A 24,069-nucleotide genomic window follows, 5' to 3' on the forward strand; every position below is an offset into this window, starting at 1 on the left:
AACCTCCCTGGTAAACATGTACTGTTAAAAGATCTGTGTACCATATTTGTCTTCCACTGCTCTAGTGTCTGTTTCTCATAGAATGGAATCATTAATATTATATCAGCTCTATCAATGATATCGTGTGCGTGCAATGATCACAAAAAAAGGTTACAAATATTCAGTTGCAACTGGACATGTATATGTTCTGTATAAATGGACTGTGGGCCCTCAGAATGATTGCTTCTGGTTGGTCCAAGGTACCAAATTCTGTTAATGGTGCACCCCCTTTCACCTACTAGAAAGACTTTGCTGGACTATACACTTGAAACAAAACAGCAATCGCCAATGGCAACCGATCATACACTATAACTAAATTGAATACACAGCGAAACAGCGTATATGGATCAATATATCAAAAAAGCTTTATTGGACATAAATGCAGACAAACATTTAAAATCACATAAAAATTGACATGATGTATATGACCATTGTAATGGGCATACCCAGCCAGGGAAAACCAAGGGGAAGGAGAAAAGGAGGTCAGAATAGTGTATAGCAGCAAATCCTAGCCATGTATAGAACCAATGTATTGTAAACATTAGACACTGAGGTGCAATAAACAGTAGGTACCTTTAATAGATTGCCCTCTGTTGTAATTAAGTGCCAGTAGGGACATAGGCAGCTGCCTGACACTGAAGATAGAAATGTATAACAATAACTTGCCTAGTGGAGACAGTAGTTGGACCTCCTGCACCCGCCGTTTCGTCACCAGACTTCTTCCGGGATGTGGACTATATACTTAAAACAATTGTACCCACTAGTCTGACCCAGTGTAGAATCTCTGATCTTTGAACCTGTCCTGACTCTTTAGGGTAACATAGGATTTTCGTGATGATTTTGGTTTGATTCCCACCATCCGTGATTCCATAAACATTCTGTTTCCTGTGTCCAAGACTTAAAAAATGGATTTGATTTGAACTCACGTGTGTAAAGAAACTAAATCTGTAATATATACTAGTTTGTCGATTATAAAAATAATAGTTGTTCCCAACTAAACAACATTAAATGTTATCATTTTATGGAATTCCTCCAGGTATAGATTTCCAGCCAAAAGAAAAAAACATATCAAGGCTTCAAAGAATTATGGAATGTAACCTAAAAAATACTGAAAATCCATGTTTAGATCTTCATGATTTCAAGCGCAACATTTCTGCATGTCAAACGTGTCATCGCACAGAATAAAAACACAGTCAGGACATAAAATAAACACAGAAAGAAAAGTTTAGTTAAACTGTTTATATTAGTTTGAGCGGCCTGTACTGTATGTTTGAGCTAATCTCCTGCTCATTTTCATGGAAACCAGCGGGAATTCGACCAACTTGTTGACAGAAAATGTATGTTCCCAGCCGGCGACTAAGGGCAAACAGCCAGCAAATAATTTAAATTAAAGTGTTTACTGAAGAAACCTCATGGTTTCATTTCTAAGTATGTTAAGGGAGCTAAAAAAAGACAGGGCTATTTCAACACAGGTAAAGCAAAAGAACCGTAGTCACAGGCAGCTCAATCAATCATGAATGGTGCCTACATCAAAGTCAGGTTTGTGGGAATAGTTCTAAATGCAATTTGTACATGGACGGATATTACACACTTTGTTTCATTTTCATTATGTTGCAGAATCTCACTTTTGCAAACTCCACATTTTTCAGGCTTCACTTTAACGTTCTTGTAAACACAACAGTATTGCTCCTACTGTCATGAGACTTGGCACGTCCTCCTTGATACTCAATGTATTTGACCAAAAACCTGGCTAGGAACTGAATATGCTGTCGAATGGGCTTAAGGTTCTGCTGATTCACTGAGAAAGGTTCTTAAAGGAGTACTCTGGAGCGCTGGTACTTAAAAAAGTTTACCTCATCTGATAGCTCTTTCAAAGACCTTTCCAACGATACCTCATTTATCAAATGTGGCCCAGCCATTCTCTTGTCATTGCCACCTGTAGCAGTAAGCAGCCATGTCATAAAGACTACATTTCCCATGACTCCCTGCGCCAGCTTCCTGTTAGCTGCTGCTCTCTCTCCCTCCTCTCCCCCCCAGGAAATTATAATAGATTATAATAAAGTGACGCCCACAGCTCCTTCCCTTGTGGTTGTCTCCTCCCATCCTCCCCCTCCCAGCTCATCAGCCCTCTCCATGTGCCCACTAGCCCACTGATCCACCCATCCATGTGCCCACTAGCCCACTGATCCATGTGCCCACTAGCACTGTGTTTCCCAACCAGGGTGCCTCCAGCTGTTGCAAAACTACAACTCCCAGCATGCTGGGAGTTGTAGTTTCACAACAGCTGGAGGCACCGTGGTTGGGAAACACTGCACTAGAGGTGTCACAAGAATGCCGCAGCACTACACAAATAGCGTAGGGCTAACGCTAGGCAACGATAGGAGTTGGAGGAGTAGCCGACTCCGGGTGGGGAGGCCGGCACAGCCCGCAGTGACTCATGGGAGCAATGAGTCACCGGGCGAAGATGGCGGCGGATCAAGAAGAAATACAGGTCGAGCGTCATCAAAAGACCCAGCTTCCGGCCGGAGAGAAAAGCGAGGAGAAGACCGGGAAGAAGACCATATGGAAAACGTGAGTATATTAGAATGTTATATAACTTTGCCTCATGCTCCAAATCCCCCATAAAAGGTTAGCTCCGGAGCACTCCTTTAAAGGAAATCTGTCATTAGAATCACCCACACTAAACCTGTTACACAGACTTGTAGTGCGGGTGATCCTGATTAAAACGCTTCTTACCTGGTTAAAAATGGTTCAGCGGTTCTTCAGATATCTATATTTTTAGTTTTCTGTTATTCCCTGGCTTGGGACTCAGTGGGAGGTGTTATCATCTGGGACTCGGCTACACGTCATTCTAGCTGGGCGGAGCTGCCGCCCGGCTCATGAATATTCATGAAGTTATCCACACAAATATATCTATATATAACCTGCTTGTTCCTTCAGTTTGTGAATAAAAACACCCTCCCTTCCTCCCACCCCCGGCTTTTCACTCATGCAGCCCATCTTCTTGCTTGTATAGGGCAGCAGCTCGAGTGAAGCCGGGGGGAGAACGCCGCTTCCGGGTGTACGGAACGCGGCGCATGCGCGGCCCTCCCCACCAGACCGAGAAAAAGGAGTTAGACCACGAGGATAAGTTCATGAATATTCATGAGCCGGGCGGCAGCTCCACCCAGCTATAATGACGTGTGGCCGAGTCCGAGATGATAACACCTCCTACTGAGTCCCAAGCCAAAGAATAACAGAAAACTAAAAAATATAGATATCTGAAGAACCGCTGAACCATTTTTAACCAGGTAAGAAGCGTTTTAATCAGGATCACCCGCACTACAAGCCTGTGTAACAGGTTTAGTGCGGGTGATTCTGATGACAGATTTCCTTTAATCTAGGAACAAGGTGTAGCATCTTTTCTGCCATTTCGTTTAGGGAGAGGGATTCTTTTCAATCCTTATTAGCTTGGCAAAAAACGTCTACTTGGTGCTGACCTTTTTTGACAGACTAGCTTTAGAGTTTTATTGCACATGTCCATAAGGAAGGCCATTGCTATTTATACAAAAAAGAACCTGGGTGTTCTTAATCACAATTTTTAAAGAAACCCATAAGGAAAAACCATAGGGCATACCATCTCATGCCATATTATATAGGAATTTTCCCCTGGAAGCTTTGCTTTTGGAGGCACCATATGATGGCATACAAAGGAACTATGGGTCCTTAAAGGAGTTTGCTCAAAAAGGTTAAATATAGCCTCCTGGTCACCTCCACCTGTGGGCAGAGACTTGATTTGGTTGGGGAGCCAAACACAACAGAGACAGCTGCCTTACACAACCTGTGTAACTATCATTGCCATTAATAGGAGACATGCACATTGTGTAAGATGATTACCTCTCGTTTTTGGCCTCCCGACCATCTCTGTTTGTCACAAACAGGTCAGAGGTGACTGGGAGGCCATATTTAAGCTTTGTTGACAAAACCCTAGAATTCCGACCTGTAGAGTAAATGTGTGCCCTTATACACAGTCTATACATAAGAATAGCTGTGTGCATGAGCCCTTAAAGATTTGTCAAGGGAAAACAACTTCGATCATTTTTTTGTCCAAGTCTGAAGCTTTTTTTTTTTTACTCTCAAATAATTGGTGACTATATCCTGACATTACTCTAGAGCAGGGGTCTCAAACTCAAATTATCTGAGTGCCACTGGAGGTAGCGACTGGGTGAGGCTGGGCCGCATGCGCCCCTCGCATATAATGCCCCCATGATGCAACTCTCACATATAATGCCCCCATCATGTGCCCCTTATATATAATGCCCTCATCATGCACCCCTCACATATAATGCCCCCATAATGCGCCCCTCACATATAATGCCCCCATCATGCACCCCTCACATATAATGCCACCATCGTGCCCTAAGACAGGCCCCCAGATAGATATGACCCACATCTGGTAGAGCTCCCCAGTAGATACATACGCCCCCATCTAGATATTACCCCCATCTGATAGGGCTCCCCAATAGATACACAGGCTCCCAAGTAGGTTTTGAGGCCCCTTATAGATATGATTACCATCACTGATGGGGGTAATATCTATTTGAGGGCCTGTCTTCCTGCTGGGGAGCCCTGATGATCAGCTAGGGGTTCCCAATAGGTGTACAGGCCCCCACATAGATATTACCCCCAGCAGGTAGGGCTCCTATTTAAACAATTATGTCCCCTAAGAAGATAGGTTAGCCCCTGGTGATAAGCAGGTCTTCCCTTATTAGGCAAGTAATTAGGCAAGTTAAGTTTCACAGCTACAGTACTTACATCTCCCTGCTGCAGCCTAAAATAGCCTTCTTTGCGGGGATGCTCGGGTTAGGTGACGTAATCACATGCACCGCGCAGGACGTCAGTGTCCCAGCATCCTGCGCTGAGGATGTGATGACATCACCAATCGCGTGCATCCCTCCAGGAAGGCTCGTTTTAGGCTGCAGCTGGGTATATACTGTAGGTACAGTAGCAGTGTGTGAAGTCTTTCAGCTTTTAGCGCTGCTTGCCCAAATCAGCACTAGTGTTGAGCGGCATAGGCCATATTCGAATTCGCGAATATTCGCGAATATATGGACGAATATTCGTCATATATTCGCGAATATTCGCATATTCGTTATATTCTCGTTTTATTTTCGCATATGCGAAAATTCGCGTATGCAAAAATTAACATATGTGAAAATTAGCACATATAAAATCAACATACGCAATAATTCGCATATGCGAAAATTAGCATATGCTAATTTTCGTATATGCGAAGTTTTGCACGCCAGTCTCACACAGTAGTATTAGAGCCTTCTTTACACCACACAAGCTGGAAGCAGAGAGGGGTGATCACTGTGATGTGTACTGTGAAGAAAAAAAAAACAAAAAAAAAAACGAATATTCGTAATTACGAATATATAGCGCTATATTCGCGAAATTCGCGAATTCGCGAATATGCGATATTCGCGAATAATATTCGAATTGCGAATATTCGCGAGCAACACTAATGAGCACTAAATGCCTGAAGAAATCACCTGCCCGGCGCCCGGGCCGCAGAATTTTATTCCGCGGGCCCGGAGTTTGAGTCCCTGCTGTAGAGCATAGCCACATTAAAGGAAAACATTAAACATATCTTAATTTTTAGTGCCGGCCTACACATTCAGAGTTTTTCTCAGCAAATATGCTGTATGTAAACAGAAGACGTGACGTGGGCAGAGCACTATAACAACATATGCTACATGCACTTATGCTGCATATTTTTACTACTGTAGGAATTTGATAAAGCAGAACTTCCAGGCGGTGTGCTCTAAAAGTATTTTGTTTTCTATTTTTTTTTGTTGCTTTGTCCTTTGTGTGCTTATTGTTTACTTGGCTGCTGGTTATACTAATATTATACATCATTCCATGAAATTTTCTTGTGCTATTTTTAGAGAGCAGGTGCGGTGCTTCACCATTACAGAGTTGAACTGTAAAGTGGCCTAATTTTTCTTTTTCTTTTTCTTTGTTTTCATAGTAAGATATCGACATCTCCTGCATCTTGAGCCACTTAGGTGTCAAGATGAACTGTTCTTCAAAAGTTAAAGTGGTATTTTGGCAAAAGATATTTTTTCATAAGTTGCTGGGCATGATGATGAAAAAACAAGTATTACCTACTCTGTGGGGCACTATTCGCTACTTCTCCTCGCTTCAGAGACTTGGATTCAGAGCAGGATCTTCCTCTCTTAGTCAATCACTGGCCACAGCGGTGTGCCTCCTTGGATGGTGATTGGCTAAGTGGGCAGGTCCTGTTTTGACTCCTAGTTTAGAACAGAGAGAGTTTTGTGGGGGACCGGCATAGATATATATATATATATATATATATATATATATATATTTTTTTTTTTTTTAACATCATATCAAATATATACATTTTTTATTTTGTCGGTACACCCTTTCAAATATTAAAGATTGTCTTAGATAAGGTGGAAAAAAACAGCCTATGGCATTGTTTGGTATTGCAGCTTAGCCCCATTCAAAAGTAATACTATCACAGGGGAAAAAAGATCAGGGCTGTGTTCATGATCACTGATCAACTTGGTATAGCCAGTTTGGACAAAGTCAATTTGTAGGAAACTGATCAAAAAGCTACATTTCTTATTGAGTTATTTCAGGAGCTTAAATACAACCATCTAGATAGTTAACTATTGGTTTGTCTTTCTTCTTGGGGGGATCATTTAAAGGGGTTATTCACCATAAGGTGATTTTAGTACGTACCTGGCAGACAGTAATGGACATGCTTAGGAAGGATCTGCGCTTGTTATGGGGCTAAATGGCTATTTTGTGAGATTACCATAATACTGTGGCTAGCTTTTTGTGAACTGGTATTTCCTATTTGTTTTCTTTTTTCGCCTACAAATACCATCATTCCATTGAAACATAAATGAGCTGCATCCATTCAAAAGACATGTGGTTTTCAATCAGGGTGCCTACAGCTGTTGCATTAGTTGCAGATTGATCTCTCTCCCACCAAGCGATCCCTCCACCCATTGAAGCAGACAGGCTCCCTTCTTAAAGTAGACGTTTTTTTGCCAAGCTACAAAAGTACACATATGCTTTAAAGGGCTTGCCTGGAAAATTATTTGTATAATAATAATACTACTCACCTGCCACTAGTCCCCCGCATGTTCCGAGGACACCCAAGTTTTCCCGCTGCTCAATACTTCCTGCTTTTGTTTTGATAAGCAGGAAATGTCCACTTCGCCATTCACTAGCTGAGGCGGGTCATCGCTGTGGCTAGTGATTGGTTGAGCAAACAGCATTGCGTAGGTCAGCAGCAAGTTAGAACATTTTAATTTTTTTTCACCCTGAAACCAATTAGAAATAATTTTATGGACACCCCTTTAAGAGACTAAGATCTGGAACTGTCCAGTATACATTTATGTCAGCTGGAGCCTAGGGAAGAAGGTAAATGGTGTTAAAAAATATTCTAACATGCAATTGAAGTAAATGTCGAATAAACGTGATAGAAGAATAACAATCTAATGCTAATATAGTGCCACAATTCAATATACATCTGTGTAACTATTGCCATAACATTGAATTCATGATTTTTTTTTTTATAAAGGAGCCGAGCCGTCATCACACGTTCCTTTGATCCTTTCATAGGAGGTTATGTGTATTTCATACATCGGCTTTTGTGCGATCAGGTCTTAGGAATCACACAATGCAGGCCCTCTATATGCACAGTACAATCTTGTCACTCATTCTCTGTGCGTAAAATTCACTGACAGCCATCTCCCGTTTTATGGCTGCGGTAAAACTCCCCAGTCAATCGAAGTCTTTAATAGCTACTAAACTTGCACTAAACTTTAATAATAAATATTATTGAATGGTGGGATATTAAAGCAATTCATTCTTGGCAAAAAGCAAGGGCGGATTTGATTTGATTCCCCCGTTGTCCCTCCCTCCCCCGTCCCAGCCAGCTTACACTAAAGGAAAATGCTGCTACTTCTGTGCTGTAGATTTTAATATAGTCGCTTACTCCTCTAGGTCCTATAAAAATGAAACCTAGTAGTATTCATTTTCTCTGAGAGCTGATTATTCCCAGATGTGCTTTATGAGCATGTGTATGTGAATGTGGTCTCTTCCATGTGACTGAGTGTATAGGCACTTGTACAGTATGTGGGAAATGTTTAGTTCTGAAGGTCCCTCACTCGCCAAATTGCTGTTTTTGGCAGTTTTTTTGCAAGGCTCCTTTAAGAAACCCGAGCGATAAATAAATTGGCCTGTCATTTATAGATGTATTATGCCATTTCACTGGGCCGCCATCAGAGAAGTATAGGCAATACTGCAATCTGGGGCTCGGACCAAATTAAACATAAAAAGGTGTCCCTTGCTGCTGGCTCTGCCCTCTTCCCATGCTTTGTCTGGAGCTAAGACGTTTATCAGTATTGGGTCCTGAAATTTATGTTGATGGTCCTGCTATTTCATGTGTCTCCATAGAGTGGTGTTGTGGATGACAACCATGCCTGGATTAGGTTCAAAAACAAAAGTCGGCATATTATTGCAAAAAATACTGACAATGTTTAGGGCCCATTCACATTATGGAATATCCTCCCATAAAAATTTCAGGCGGTGGAATAAATCAGTGCTAGGATCATTCTGACATGCGCCCTGTCTATTAAAAGCAATGTATTTCTGAGCTGAGTCTGGATTTAAAATTTCTGTGGTGTGCAGACTGCAGCAGGATGCCACTGAAAACAATGGGAGGCTTCTGCACCAGAATTTCCGAGCAGAATTTTAGCCACTCTGAAATTCCATAGTGTGAATGGGCAGTTAAAACAGAAAATCTGGATTGGTGTGGATAGAACAAGCTGCAATGAATATTTTGTTGCTGAATCAGGATCAGTACGTTTTGAGGGGTAGATCATATACAAGTTATCCGATCAGCAAGGTTTATAGGGGTACTCTGGTGGAAAACTATTTTTTTAAATGAACTGGTGCCAAAAAGTTAAACAGATTTGCAAATTACTTCTATTTAAAAATCTTAATCCTTCCAGTACTTATCAGCTGCTGTATGCTCCACAGGAAGTTGTATAGTTCTTTTCTTTCTTTTTTTTAAACTTTATTATTATTATTATTATTATTATTATTATTATTATTATCATAGTCATACAACAAAATCACAGCCTGAAAAGACACCAGGGACTTATCAAAAAAATAAAAAAAATTGAAAGGGTAGTGCAATAGGCTGATAATCCTTACCTACTAATCTAATAGTAATCCCCCCTCTTAGTTTGGTCGTAGTTATCCTGCTCTTCTAACAGGTGTTCCCTGTGCCGTATAATTTAAATTAAATAAGTAATCTTTTCTACCCCCCCCCCCCCCCCCCGCCCAATCTGGTGTTCCTCCTCCTGCTCCGTAGCCCTCCCCTTGTTATTAGCCACCATATAGCTGTAAATCTCCCTATTGGTGGTTGTTCTGCAGTGGCCAGTTCCTCCATATACATCATATCATTCACCTTTTTAATCCATAATGCAATTGATGGGGGGGGGGGGGGGGGGTCGTGTTCTTCCATTGTAAGGGGATACATGATCTGGTTGCCAGAATCAGAGAACTGAGGAGTGAGTGTTTAAAGCTGTGTAGTGGGATCTCACTATGTAATACCAAAAATAGTTCAGGGGTGAGTTCATAATTTGTGTTAGGTATTGTTTTAATCAGCTTTTTAACCAACTTCCAAAAGGGGACAGTTGTCGGACATGATGGTCTTGTCAGCTTGTGGCCCAGCTTTTAACAACCAACTTTGAGTCTAGCATTGTTTTAATAACATATCTGCTTTCTTGGGAGGGAGACTCCATTCCCCCTCCCCTCTGGTCCCACCAGGGGCTCTTCTCTCTTCCTGGCCCCTTATCTGTTTGATTATATGATGGGACCAGGGTGCACGACTTCAAAGGAGATACCAAGACAGCCAGACCTCCAATAAAATGCAATACACAAAACACAGTCTGAATGACCCCTCACCGATGTCTTAGTTTATACACAGATATAATTTATAATACACATATAGGATTTTAATAATCAGGCCTTGGGCCTCTGTCCTTTCACATCGTCAACATAGAGGGCTTGTATAGTTCTTTTCTGTCTGACCACAGTGCTCTCTGCTGACACTCTTTTATTATAAAATTAAAAAACAAAACACAAAAACAAGTCCAATTGACTGTAACAAAAATGTGCAAAACTGAACATAAATACAGACTTTCTGTCTCAAAATAGCAACTGAAATTTTTCTAACAGGCCAGCCCAGGTAATCTAACAAAAATGACCTACCTATATTGTCCAAAACCACACACACACATTCCTAATAAAACTTTAAATAAAGCTTTCCTCGCCATAACAAAAAAAAAATATATATATATATATTATAAATAACAAAAGAAAAATATGGCGAACTGCGATAACTAAAAATTATCCAACTTGGGGAAAAATAAATAAATAAATGGTGAACTGCTTTAACTAAAAAAAAACAAAAAAAAAATTACATATATAACAACCTATATAACAATATACCATGTATCAAAAATAACATATATAACAACATAACACAAATGACAACCTACACTAAACTATCCCATCACCCACCACACCCTCTGGACATGGGTCAAAGTCCATAGAACACAGTTTGTCCACATGTTGTCCATAACTGACCCATTCCAGACCACCACCACCCCCCAAAACCCCCACCCAACCTAAAATACACCCCTACCCCCTAATTATAAACAGAATAATATACAGAACAATATACACAACAAAACTATATAATATCAACAATACAATACACCAAAACCCAAACAAGGCCCAAGTTTGGTTGCCTGCAAGCCCTTTACAATCTATCTACAGAAAACAAAACAAAAGGCTAAGGTGACATGCATAGCCCCTCACCAGGATGAAGGATGGCAATCCTGATAAATTAAATTTAAATACCTTTCCCTATCAACCTGTAACCCTATCACTATCCCTTCATGAAACTGACCCTATACTCACCCTAACATACATGCACTATCCCTGGCCAAAATTAAGGTACTTTACCTTAAGGGCCTAGTACCTAGGGCACATCAAAAGAAAAACCTCTCCACAGGAGAGAAGCCCTACTGGTACCAAGACTGCCATACTCCAAAGACCTGATCTTCCCGAGGTCACCGGTGATATTCCTACACACCTCCACCTCGGAGAGGACTTTCTGTTGGGTCGATACTAAACACTGTGCATTCCATGTGTAGTACCTAACCACTAAGCTAACTAAGAATAAAGTGCCCCGATCTCGGCCACCCAGGGTCCTGAATGCCCCATAAGCCCACTCCGGATAGGTAAGGCCGGCAAGTTGACTCCAGCTGATGGAACCACCCACCCTGTTGTAGACGCCTATATTAAAGGGACAATGAAGCAGGAAATGGTCCATGCTTTCCAGCGTGTCCCCACACTCTTCTCAGGGACATCCCTGGTCATCAGAGTTCCTGCACTTCAGGTTGTCCCTTACATATAGCTTCCCCTGAAAGCAGCGCCAGGCCAAGTCCCAAAACTTCTGGGGGATCCTTTTTATGTTAAAAAGGTACAACCCCAACCTCAGATCCCGACCTGGGCAGTCCCTGAGTGCCAGAGGCTTCTGGAAGTGGGTCAACAGAACCCGTTTGTCAAGGAGCTGCCTCCCACAATCCAGGACCCCACCAACGTATCGCGTATCGCCTTCAGAGTCGGGGTAGCGCAAGCCGGAAGATATCCATGGGGCGTACGGAGGTCCTTCACTTGCCCTCCTCTCTCCCATTCCTGGAAGAAAGGCCAAAACCATTCCCTGCAGGAGATTACCCACGGAGGAGCCCTCTCTTTCCAGAGGTTTGCGACGTTAGCTTTCAAGAAGGTGTTTGTAAAGAACACCAGGGTTTACCATAGATAAACCCCCTAGTCTCCTCGTGCGGTACGTAACCTCCCTCTTGACTAGGTTCATCCTGTTCCCCCATAACATCTGGAAAAACAGGCTGCAGATCCTAGTGTAGTAGGCCTCTGGCAAGATACATACACTGCCCAGATAGATAAACAAGGGGAGCAGGTACGATTTGATCAGGTGTACCCTTTCCCTGAGGGTCATAGACCAACCCTTCCACTGGTCTACCTTCTGAGTGGCATCTTGGAGCTTACCATCCCAGTTTTTGGTGGGATAATGTGATTCCTAAGACTTTTGCTGATTCTTGGGGCCCTGGAAGGGTGTTCGGGAGATCAAATGTGGGATCCCCCCTCCCAGCCAGAGACTCTCACACTTATCCCGGTTGATCTTAGACCCGGATGCCTCCGAGTAGCGGTCCACCTCCGACATCACCACATCGACCTCCTCTCTCTCGGAGACGAAAATAGTGACATCGTCAGCGTACGCTACCACTCTCTGGGTAACTGCCGGCTCCGCCAGACTCATCCCGACTCATCCCGACTCCCGCCAATGGTCCGCGACTCACCCTCCTAAGGAAGGGATCGATCGCGAACACATATAAGAGCGGGCTCAAAGGACAACCCTGACGGACTCCGGACCCCACCTCAAAAGAGCGGCCAGACCACCCATTTACATGCGGGAAACTCTCTGCCCCTGCATACAAGATCTTAAACCAATTAACAAAAGTACTCGGTAAGCCATATCTCAGGAGGACGGACCAGAGGTACTCATGGTTCACCCGATCAAATGCTTTGGCCTGTTCCAAGGACAGCAAGTACCCTTTCCAGAAACCAGCACTACTCCGCTCCACTGCCTCCCTGACTCTAAGGACAGCACTTAAGGTGTTTCGGCCTGGAACAGTGCAGTGCTGGGCCCCTGAAAGGAGCCGGGGTGCAAACTTCACCAACCGATTAAACAGTATCTTAGCCAGAAGCTTCCTGTCCGTATTGAGAAGAGCTATGGGCCTCCAATTCTCAATACGGCTGGGATCTTTACCCTTTGAGAGAAGAATCAAGGCTGACCTTCTCATTGACTTCGGCAGAGTGCCCAAGGAGAGACACTCATAGAATACCTCAGTCAAGAGGGGAGCTAAAAACTCCTTAAAGGTACTGTATCACTCGGATGTTAAGCCATCTGGACCTGGCAACTTCTTAGGGGCAAGCCCCTCAATTACCAGTCTCACTTCCTCTTCCCTGATTTCTTCTGCCAAAACATCAAGAGGGGGGTCTACCCCTGGCTCAGGAATGGTTTCAGCCAGGAAAGCCGACATCCTGTCTCAATCTAGATTCTTCCTTCCCAAGAGGTGCGAGTAGAAGGATCTGACAACCTCCAAGATCCCTGATCTGGACTGATTCAGAGATCCTGTACTATCAATCTGTCCTGAAATGATTTTACTACTCACTGACATCTTACAGTTTCTTTAAGGGTCGGGCGAGCGGTACTTCACGAAATCCCTCTCAAAAACCATAGATGCATGCCTATCGTACTGACACCTCATCAGCAAGGATTTCACTCTGGAGATATCCTCTCGGTTACCTTCAGTCGAAACAAGAAGCTCGAGTTTCCTCCTCAGACCCTGATACAGGCGATACCTGTTCAGGGACCTGAGGCTCGAGAGCTGGCGGAAGAACCCCGCAACCCACTTCTTGAATATCTCCCACCACTCTGACTTACTACTACAAAGATCCAGTAAAGGTACCTGACTCTGAAGAAAATCCTCAAAGGACTGTCTTACCTCCGCTTCCTCCAGGAGGGACGAATTCAGCTTCCAATAACCTTTACCCATCCGGGGGGTCTCTGAAACATTCAAGGAAAGCAAAATCATACAGTGATTGGAGAACTCCACCTCAACCACGAACACTACAGAAGAGACGGCTTCCTCCTTTAAATAAAACCTATCTATCCTAGACCTGCGACTACCTTGATGATAGGTGAAACCCGCGTGGCCCGAGGGGCACCGGATGTGGGCGTCCTCTAGGTGAGCTTCTCTAGTTATGCTAATTAGTGCCACACTATCGCAAGTCAGCGGACCATTAGAGCCTCTCCTATCTTGGGACCTCGTGACATTATTGAAGTCCCCTCCAAAGATCACTTGCTGACTCGTAAAAAGAAAGGGCTTAATCCTCATAAAGAGATCTTTACGGCCCCGCTTAGTTTGCGGGGCATAGATGTTAATGAGCCGGAGCTCTTGTCCCTTCATGAAGACATCTAAGATCAGGCACCTCTCCATTTCTAATTCAATAACCCGTCTGCATTCAACAGGAGCGGTAAAAAGGACTGCCACCCCGCTATATGGCTCAGCCGCAAGAGACCAGTGGGAGGGACCGCGCCTCCACTATCTTCTGGCTTTTACCAGAGAGGCTAGATCTGACAACCTGGTCTCCTGTAAAAAGAAAATGTCGGCTTCAACGCGGCCAAGAAAATCAAAGGCTGCAAATCTAGCCGTATCAGACTTTATGCTGGCACAATTAATAGATGCCAGCGTCAATGGGGTGAATGCCGCCATACAGGGTGATTAAATTAGACGGCCACACCCTTTACTTTTGTTTACCCTTCTTTTTAGCCCTCTCATCCCCCGAAGACAACGAGAGGGCAAGACCACTCTTGGACCTTTTTTTAGACTCCGATATGTCCATACGGTCCCCGTCCGGCCCCAGTCTAGCCCTGCCCTCCGAGGAAGGTGCCTCGACAGGACAGGGCCCAGTTCCCCCAAGAGGCTCTTTCTCCCTAGGCACCTCGTCCTCACCTTCCCCCTCCAAGGAGGGGGAGGAGATGGTATCGAAGACGAGGTACCGGTTTGACAGGTCAATCAGAGGGGGGGAGGGGGGCAGCCAGGCTTCCGCTTTGGACCTGGCCCCTAACACCAGGAGCTTCAGGGCTCTGACCTCTTCTCTCTCCCTTTCCTTTTGCCCTTAACTTTCTTTTTGGGCCTCATCCCACTCTCCTCATCCACACTTTCATAGTGGGAGGAATCGGAAGGGTCGGCCATAGTGCCATCCTCTTTGTGAAGTCTCCTGGTCTCCTCATCCAGCACATCCTCCTCCAGGGCTTCAGTAGTTACAGGGCCAGCTTCAGGAGCAGGGGCTGACGCTACCCCCGCCACCTGGGCACTCTCCAGCTCCCTACTCCTTCTACGATTTTCCTCCCGCCTTAGTTTGGCAGGGCCCTTTTTCCTCCTCATTAGCCCTGTTGCGCCCCCATCCCTGCCCGTACCCTCCCAAGCTGAGGCAACTTCACAGCTATCCTCAGCTGGAGCGGTCGCTGCACGGGCGAAGGCACTAGGACAACGGCTGAAAGGATGTCCGAGGACACCACACAGGTACCAATTTATTTAAAAAAAAAGTGTTTCCCACTGGAATACCCCTTTAAATGGCTGTCTGGTTTATAAAACTTGTAAAATTTGTAAATATCCTGGCATTGAAGACTGCCACCCCATTCAAGACCTTCATCTATTAGCTGCAGAGTACAGCGATTGAAAAGAGTTCCTCTTGCTTTGAAGGACTTTGCTCATCTGTGCATTACATGGACAGCCTATTGATTTCAATGGGAAAGGTGTAAGGCTTCACTCCTCCTGTGGTGGGCTGCAGAGAACTCTTCCTGCAGGGTTCCCCCAGAGATTACAGTGGATTGCTGGGGCTTCTTGTAACAGGATACCCTGTAGTCAGTTCATCATTCTGCTGTTTGTTTCAATAAATAAGTTAACAGAAAATCCTGATTTTTTTTTAAAATCTGGGATTCCATTAGTATAACGTATAATGTACATATACTCTGCTATAGTTTATATTGGTGTTTATACATATGTGTAGAGCTTCCATGCTGCATATGTCTGTATTCATGCATGTGCTAATGGTACGCAGGTGCTGACACGGCTGTTCTACCACACTGCACACCATCCTATGCCCAGCTGCTTCTCCGCTCATCCTCCAGTTGTTTTCCCAGGCTTCCCTGCCTCTGGGCTCAATTAAAAAATGTACTCTACATCTCATCAGGTAGTGTTAAAATCTAAGGCTGAGCCAAAAAGTGCAGAAAGGAAATGCCTTTGTTTAAGAACAGTCATCCTTCATCCGAAGAAGACGCTGAACACCTGTGCACCCATGTTATGTATATGGCAAGAAGCAAAATGCTGAATATTTCATAATAAATATAGTATCAACAACAGCTCCCTATGTATTGTATACATTTTTATCAGGTTGGTAGTGTATGTATTTGTAACTTTGTGTGGAGGTTCATCTCAAAAGTCTGAATGCAGTCTTGAAAACTTAAAGGGGGATTTACTAAGACCAGCATTTTACTTGCCATTCTTAAAGGGGTACTCCACCCCCGACATCTTATCCCCTATCTTATCCCCTTATCCCCTATCCTATCGGCGGGGGTCCCGCCGCTAAGGACCCCCATGATCTCGGCTGCAGCCCTGCAGACGTCTGGTGCACAGAGCGAACTTCGCTCCATGCCGGATGACTGGCAATGCGGGGCAGAGGCTCGTGACGTCACGGCCATGCCCCCTCAATGCAAGTCTATAGGAGGGGGCGTGAAGGCTGTCACGCCCCCTCCCATAGACTTGCATTGAGGGGGCATGACGGTGACGTCACGAGCCTCCATCACTGAACCCGACACTCTAAACGAACGCCATGTGCAGCAGGGAGATCGCGGGGGTCCCCAGTGGCAAGAACCCTGTGATCATACCTCTTATCCCCTATCTTTTGGGGATGGGGGGTCTGACTGCTGGGGCCCCCCGCAGTCTCCTGTACGGGGCCCCGGCTCACTGGCCAGATAGCGCGTGTTGACCACCGCACAAAGCGACGGCAGACACACCCCCTCAATCCAGCGCTATGGCAGAGCCGGAGATTGCCAAAGGCAGTGCTCTGGCTCTGCCATAGAGTTGTATTGAGGGGGCGTGTCAGCTGCTTCGTGCGGTGGTCAGTACACCCCCTTCCCACGGGCTGCCAGGGCCCTGTACAGGAGATTGCTGGGGGCCCCAGCGGTCGGACCCCTTGCGTTCGGAAACTTATCCCCTATCCTTAAGATAGAGGATAAGTTTTTCAGACTGGATTACTCCTTTAACATAGATTTCCACTATACTGTTATCAAGTTACTTGCATTCATTATAATAAATGTGCAGCTGGGATGGCCCTTCCTTTTTTCAAAATTGGCAGGTGAGGTGTAACTAAAAAAAAAAATTCAGAAATTTGAATTTTTTTTGGCAAAAACAGTCAAAATTTAATGATAAATTCCCCAATATGTATGTTACCAGAGGGCTTGACGAGGATAATTTAGGACACCCAGAACTGCCATCTGCCTCCACCCTTGACCATAAGCTGTAAAAAGGACCTGGCAATGGGCCTCTTTATATCTGTTTATTAAGCCCAGGCCCCTAATGGCAGTTCTTCTAGTTCTGCCTTGATAAGAGCTCTGAGGACATGTCTACATGAGTCAGAGCCATAAGCTGCTCTGGTGGAATTAGTCTGACCATATTGTCCCTGCAGGCTTCTCTCTCTACCGTAGGGTAGAGAAGATGCAGAGATCAGTTTGTTACTACATCTGTAGTTGCTGAACAGTGGTCTCAAACTGAGTCCCTCCAGATGTTGCAGAACTTCAACTCCTACCATGCCCAGGCAGCCATTGGCAGTCCAGGCATGCTGGGAGGTGTCCAACATCTGGAGGGCCACAATTTGAGACCAATGGTATTCAACTACACATGTAGTTCTACAGACAAAGGCAGCCCATTGCTAAAATTAGGGGATTGTCTTTTGTTCTGTTCCCTAATGACTCGGAGATGGACTCCAGCATATTTTAGTTTGCATATAATGCTAGCTCAGCAGCAATATTCTAGCTATGTCGTTTGTGTCATCCCAGCTCAGTTGCATCTATGTTGAATTTTAGACCCTTTTCTTATGGCAGCTGTGTCATGTGATGTTTGACTACCAATCCCCCAACAGATGATCTTCTATGCAGACAGAAAGTTAGTCGGCCCTGTGTTTTTACTACTACAGAATTACATTATCAAATCTCTCCTTAGTGTCCAGATGTCCCTGAGTACATAGAGTGCTTCTGAATATATAATTTCTTCCTGGGGTGAGACTGGGGTGCAGTGATATAAACCCCATCACTTACACTGACTGCCCATACTTGGAGTCCTTGGAAACTTCCAGGCAGACTTTATTGCCCAACTGAAGTGGTTTGGCAGAAGCATGACTGTTATAATCCTCCTGTTGTCTCTGCTTGGCCGGGCCAATCTTTCTGCTGAAAATTTCTTTGGCCTCTTAGATTCTTCTCTGGTGGTCAGAGACCCACTCCAGGGAGGCTTGCATAGAGTTGTTGAATGGGGCTTGGAGCCTAAATATTCGGTCTTTAGGCAGCTGTCCATTGTGCCCCATCATCAAGTAGAAAGGGGTGTACCCCGTACAACAGTGGACTGTGTTATTATAGATCTCCAATAGTTCGGGCAGCAGTCGGGGCCACTCTTCTTGTCTTGGCACAGAGACTGCTCGCAACATGTGGATAAAGACTTGGTTGATGCGCTCAGAGAGCCCATTCTCCTGGGGGTGATAAAAAATAGTCTGGAGTTTCTTGCAGGCATGGAATTGACACAGCTCTTTGAAGAGTTGGGCCTCGTAGGCTGTTCTCCAGTCCGTTAGTACAGACTCCGGATGCCCAAGGCTTTGCACCCAATTGAATTAGAACATCTGGGCCCCTGTCTTGGCTGTAAGATCTTTGACGGGAACGACGACAACCTATTTAGAGTAGTGATCTACCATGGTGAGAACACAAGTGTACCCAGACCGGGTAGGAGACAACTTGACATGGTCTAGCGCAACCAACTGGTTAGGCCCTTCAATCTGGATGGAATGGAGGCGTGCTCTTGCGTCCTTGCGGATGTTCTTGGTGACATTACAGACAGCACATTCACTGCACCATTTCTCAATGTTGCTCCGCATTCCGATCCAATAGAATCTTCACCTGACAGTAGCTTCGGTCTTTTGGACTCCAAAGTGTCCTGACTGATCATGGTATGTGTTGAGGATCATCGCTGCGTCTCTTCGGGGAATCAGAATCTGATAAAGTCGATTACTAGAAACCGGATGCAAAGAATTTCGGCACAACAGCCCTTTGTGCACAGTCGCTTCCTCTGTCGCCACAGACGTCTCAGCTCATAATCACACTGGGCCTGGCATAGACAGGTTGGTACTTTCATCTTGAAGAGTCTTCCAGGTGTACAGGTCTTCTTTAAACTTTTTGGACCTGGGTTCACCGTCCATCAGGGCAGTCACAACATTCTGGTTCACGAACCGTTGATAAAATGGGGGCATCACCACGTCTTCCCACATGTCTTTGACAAGTGGTTCTTTGTCGGGCGTCATCAGAGACAGTACATCGGCAGTGACATTGGACTTGCCGCTTCTGTACTTGATGGGAAAACTGTAAATGGCTAATCTTGAAGCCCAACGCTGTTCGATGGCACCCAACTTGTCAGTGTTCAGGTGGGCCAACGGGTTATTATCTGTGTAGACAGTAAATGGCTTGGCAGCCAAGTAGTCTTTTAACTTTTCGGTCACGGCCCATACCATGGCAAGAAGTTCTAACTTGAATGAGCTGCAGTTTGCATTGTTCTTCTCTGCTCCTCGCAGGTTACGACTGGCATAGGCAACTACTTGCTCTTGCCCTTCCTGGACTTGGGACAGGACAGCTTCCAGACCTTCGAAAGCATCGGTATATAACCGGAACGGCTGACTGTAGTCTGGATACGCCAGGATGGGTGGTTTGGTTCTGTCAGGAGACGTTTAAGAGTTCGGAACGTTGTCTCTTGCTCTTCGGCCCATTCAACAGGTAGTTTCCCATTGTAGTTCTCCTTTGCCGTACCCCGTAAGAGAGCTGTGAGGGGTTCTGCAATCTGGGCGAAGTGGGGAATGAAGCGGCAGTTGTAGCGGGCAAATCCCAGGAAGCTCCTGACATCTTTCACCGTGCGCGGGGTAGGCCAGTTCATAACAACTTCCACATTTTCAGGATTGGGCTGGACTCCCTTGGCACTGACAACATGACCCAGGTAGTGTACCTGAGGTTTGAGCAATTGACACTTTGATGGCTTGATCTTCAGCCAATGCTTGATCAGGACTTAGAAGACGTCTCGCGGATGACTAAGTTGTTCCTGGTAGGACTTGGAATACACAATGACATTGTCCAGGTAGAATAGAACACTTTTGAAAATTGAGATGGACCATTCACCTTACCATCAAACGCTGGAATGTGGCAGGGGCATTACATAGTCCAAACGGCATTCTTTTAAACTCGAACAGTCCCATGAGTGTCACTAAGGCGGGCTTCTCCCGGTCTTCCATGGCCATGGGCACTTGCCAATATCCGCTGGTTAAGTCCAGGTTGGAGAAGTAAGCAGCAGACCCGAATGCTGTGAGGGACTCCTCGATCCTTGGCAGAGGATAAGCGTCCTTATGTGTTACATAGTTCAGTTTCCTGTAGTCGACACAGAAGCGGATGGTTCCGTCTATTTTCTTGACCACGAAAAGTGGCTCTGACTTTCTTGGATGACGTTTGGCTCTTTCATGTAAGCCAGCATATTCTTAACACTCTGATACATGCCTGGCGGGACCGGGCAGTGTCTTTCCTTGATAGGAGGGCTGTCCCCTGTGAGGATTTAATGTTGGATCATGGACATATGCCCAAAATCTGTGGGGTATTTGCTAAAAGCTTCATGGTACCTTTTTTCAACATTGATGACTCCCTTGACTTGGTCCCTTGAGGTAGTGTCATTTACAACTCTGAGTTGTGCCCACCAGGGCTCGGGAGGACTCTTACTGGATCCTTAGTCTGCATGCTGTTGGGCCATCATGCATTCTGTTAAGATGTCATTTCACTCTGTGAGAAACAACTGGGCTACTTGGGTGCATTTGGGTAACACAGTAGCAGCATCAGACAGGTTGACTAACCGGACTGGAAGTTTCCCAATGGTAACGGTGACAAGGCTTCTCGCAGCTCAGACAAGAGGGTGGTCTTCTAGTTGCAGAGGCTCCAGCAGGGCTTGTTAGTCTCTTTTCTTGACTCCGGGACGTGCATGACACCAGATGATAGTCTCTGTGTTGGGTTGCAAGGTCACCGACCGTATGTCTTGTACTCGAACTCTGCAGATTTTAACTTGCTTGTTGGCAAACTTCCACTCTGCTTGTAGAACTTTCAAGTGGTACTGCGCAGCCCGCTGGCCTGAAGGGGACATATGGGGAAGATAGGCATGCAAGGCATCTATTATTTCAACAAAACAGTTTTTCATAATGTTTATCCCTGATATAAATTCAGCAGACCCCTTATCTGTCACATTAGTTACAATCACTCTCCCAACTGAATGGTTGGCTCCCAGTATCCATGTCTGGGGATTGGTTGCCCATTACCAGCAACTACTCTGAAGTTAACATCCTTTGGTTCACACAATAAACTAGCATCCCAATGCTGATAGGATTTTTTTTTTAGGTATAGTAGACACTTGTGACCCTATATCTATCAACGCCTTCAACAGTACACATTCTACAATAATTTTTACATAGGGGCAAGAGGTGACATAAAGTTAGAGTCCGGACTTAGGTTGTTCGGGGATTGGACCTGATGACTGTTTTCCTGAGAGCTGGTTTGCGACCTTAGGGGAAATCCCAACACTGCATTTTCCAAAGTCTTGGTTTATTACAATAGGTACAAAAGGGTCTTTGAGTCCCTGAGGGTCTATTAGGCAGAAAGCTGCGGGGGTTGAAATTGTGGGGAGCAGGGGCAGGTTTTCTGGGTAGGGGGCGGTTTACGGTCAGGTGGGGCAGACCAGGTGGCAAGCCATTTCACAGCCTTAGTCAGTTGTTCAGTGTCCTGCCTACCAATCTGTAAATCTGAGGCTGCAGTGACTGACAAAGCAGATGACACTGGGGCGGGGGCTGGTGCTGGTGGTGGTATAGGTTTGGCTACCACCCCTAATGGCTCTTGGACAGGTGGACAAGCTTCCTCTAACTCAGTCCCGGACTCAATCACTTGGATAGCTAGTCTCTTGAAAGTGGGGAATGACAAGTTGGGGTTTTGGACCGCTAACATTCTCAGCTGGGCTTTGTCTCACTTATTATGAGCCCCATCAATAAATCTGTCCATTAACACCTTGTTGCCCTGCTCAGGAGTGAAACCATCTAATTTTTGAACAGTCTCTAGGGCATTCTGTAGGACTACGGCATATGCTCTTAAGGTCTCACCTGGCTTCTGTCACCTTTCTTACAACCGGAGACGTACCTCTGATGGAGAATGGAACTCAAATACCTGGTACAGTCCTTCACAGATCTGCTCTACAGCTGCCTTCTCGGAGGCTGGCCAGGTGCAGACTTCTTCTTACGCTGGTCCCTGTAGTTGTCCTATGAGCAATTGCACCAGTTGATTAGGAGGGAAAGAGTAAAAGACAAACAAACTCTGGATCCTTTCTTTGAAATCCCTCAGGGTCAAGGGGTCTCCATTGTAGGTAGGGAGGACAGGGTTCCCCATGAATACCGATGCAGACGGTAGAACACCAGGGTTGTTGATGTGGACTGCAGGAAGGACTGGCAACATTCTGGCTGCTGGGGCATGTTATGATTCCGCTGCTGGAGATGGAGGGGCACTGTCGCCTGGTTGATCTGGAGAGCTGGGTTCTGACATCTTGTTGAATTTTGAGTGTGCTGTCACTTTAAGAAGAATAAGGTGATTTCCCCCTTTAAGATAATTGCTGAAGTGCTGCAGTGGCAGTTATCGGCTAGTGGGGGTACTATAATGAATGCTCCCCCTCTATTTTGCCGGTACCCGGCAGTAATTTGTCTTGCGACCAGACTTGCGGACACTAATGGGTTAATGCTAATAGCTACCAGCATCAGAGACTTGATACTGGTAATCGTTGGTGTTGGCAGAGTCTGCGCTGCAGCGGCTGGTTGAAAGAAGACAGCGGAGCCGGACACAGCCGCCGGAACCTCCAATATGGCTGAGCCCAGGGAACTTCCTGTTTTGGTCCAGTTTACAGTCTTCCCCTTTGCAACACAGAGCGGCTCTTTGGTTCCTCCTCACTGTGCTGGAGAGGCATCACCGCTGGGGACTGACAGAGCGGAGCTATGACCGCTCGCACGTGCGGGAAACACGGAACCCAATTAAAAGGGTACTCCGGTAGAAAACTTTTTTTTAATCAACTGGTGCCAGAAAGTTACACAGATTTATATATTACTTCTAAAAATTTTTTTTAATCCTTCCAGTACTTATTAGCTGCTCAATACTACAGAGGAAATTATTTTCTTTTTGGAACACAGAGCTCTCTGCTGACATCACGAGCACAGTGCTCTCTGCTGACATCTCTTTTAATTTTAAGAACTGTCCAGAGTGGGAGAAAATCCCCATAGAAATCATATGCTGCTCTGGACAGTTCCTAAAATGGACAGAGATGGCAGCAGAGAGCACTGTGGTCATGATGTCAGCAGAGAGCACTGGGTTTCAAAAAGTAAAAAAAAATCCTCTGTAGTATTCAGCAGCTAATAAATACTGGAAGTATAAAGATTTTTTAATAGAAGTAATTTACAAATCTGTTTAACTTTCTGGCACCAGTTGATTTAAAAAAATGTTTTCCAGCGGAAAACCCCTTTAACCCTTTCATGCACCAACTCTCAACAATCCACGATGGCAAATAACAGTCTTTTCTTCACCTCCCCCTCTGTTTCACAATGCCATGAGTAAAACACTTTTAACTTGCAAAGTCCCATATACTTTTTGGCGCAGACTTAAATCGCATCGGCATGCAGTTTTTGCAGACCATATTGGACACAGTTCAGACTAAGGGGGAGGACTTGTGGCATAAAGTGCACACTTGTATCTTGTTTGTGACACCAAAAGTTGTGGTAGCGGGGTGTGTGGTTCAGGGCAGATGTTGTTACCCTAGGGGCAGATGACATTAACCCCTTGTATTTGTGACGCTAGGGCATGGTTTAGCCTATAACCACCTGAAGGTATACCGCTGGATCCTGGGCTAGGTATTGGGGCAATAAAGACTCCGACACCAAGTTACGGACAATGGTTGCTTTACTGAGGGTAGACAG

At 45.2% G+C, this 24,069-nt stretch overlaps 1 protein-coding gene across 2 annotated transcripts in view; it reads left to right on the plus strand.

The window, feature by feature from the left end:
- The window catches only part of WWOX (WW domain containing oxidoreductase), a 1,139,839-nt gene that overhangs the window by 976,552 nt on the left and 139,218 nt on the right, over positions 1-24,069 (plus strand). The window contains exon 10 of one of the 2 annotated variants that reach the window (XM_056526123.1): positions 1,076-1,438. The exons of the other annotated variant lie outside the window; for it this stretch is intronic. Within the exon in view, the coding sequence (XP_056382098.1) occupies positions 1,076-1,081 (6 nt within the window). The 3' untranslated portion in view covers positions 1,082-1,438. Of the gene's footprint in view, positions 1-1,075; positions 1,439-24,069 lie in introns of those variants that run through there. 2 annotated transcript variants of the gene reach the window in all.

Source organism: Hyla sarda, chromosome 6 (assembly GCF_029499605.1).
Source record: "Hyla sarda isolate aHylSar1 chromosome 6, aHylSar1.hap1, whole genome shotgun sequence".
Classification (NCBI taxonomy): Eukaryota; Metazoa; Chordata; class Amphibia; order Anura; family Hylidae; genus Hyla; species Hyla sarda.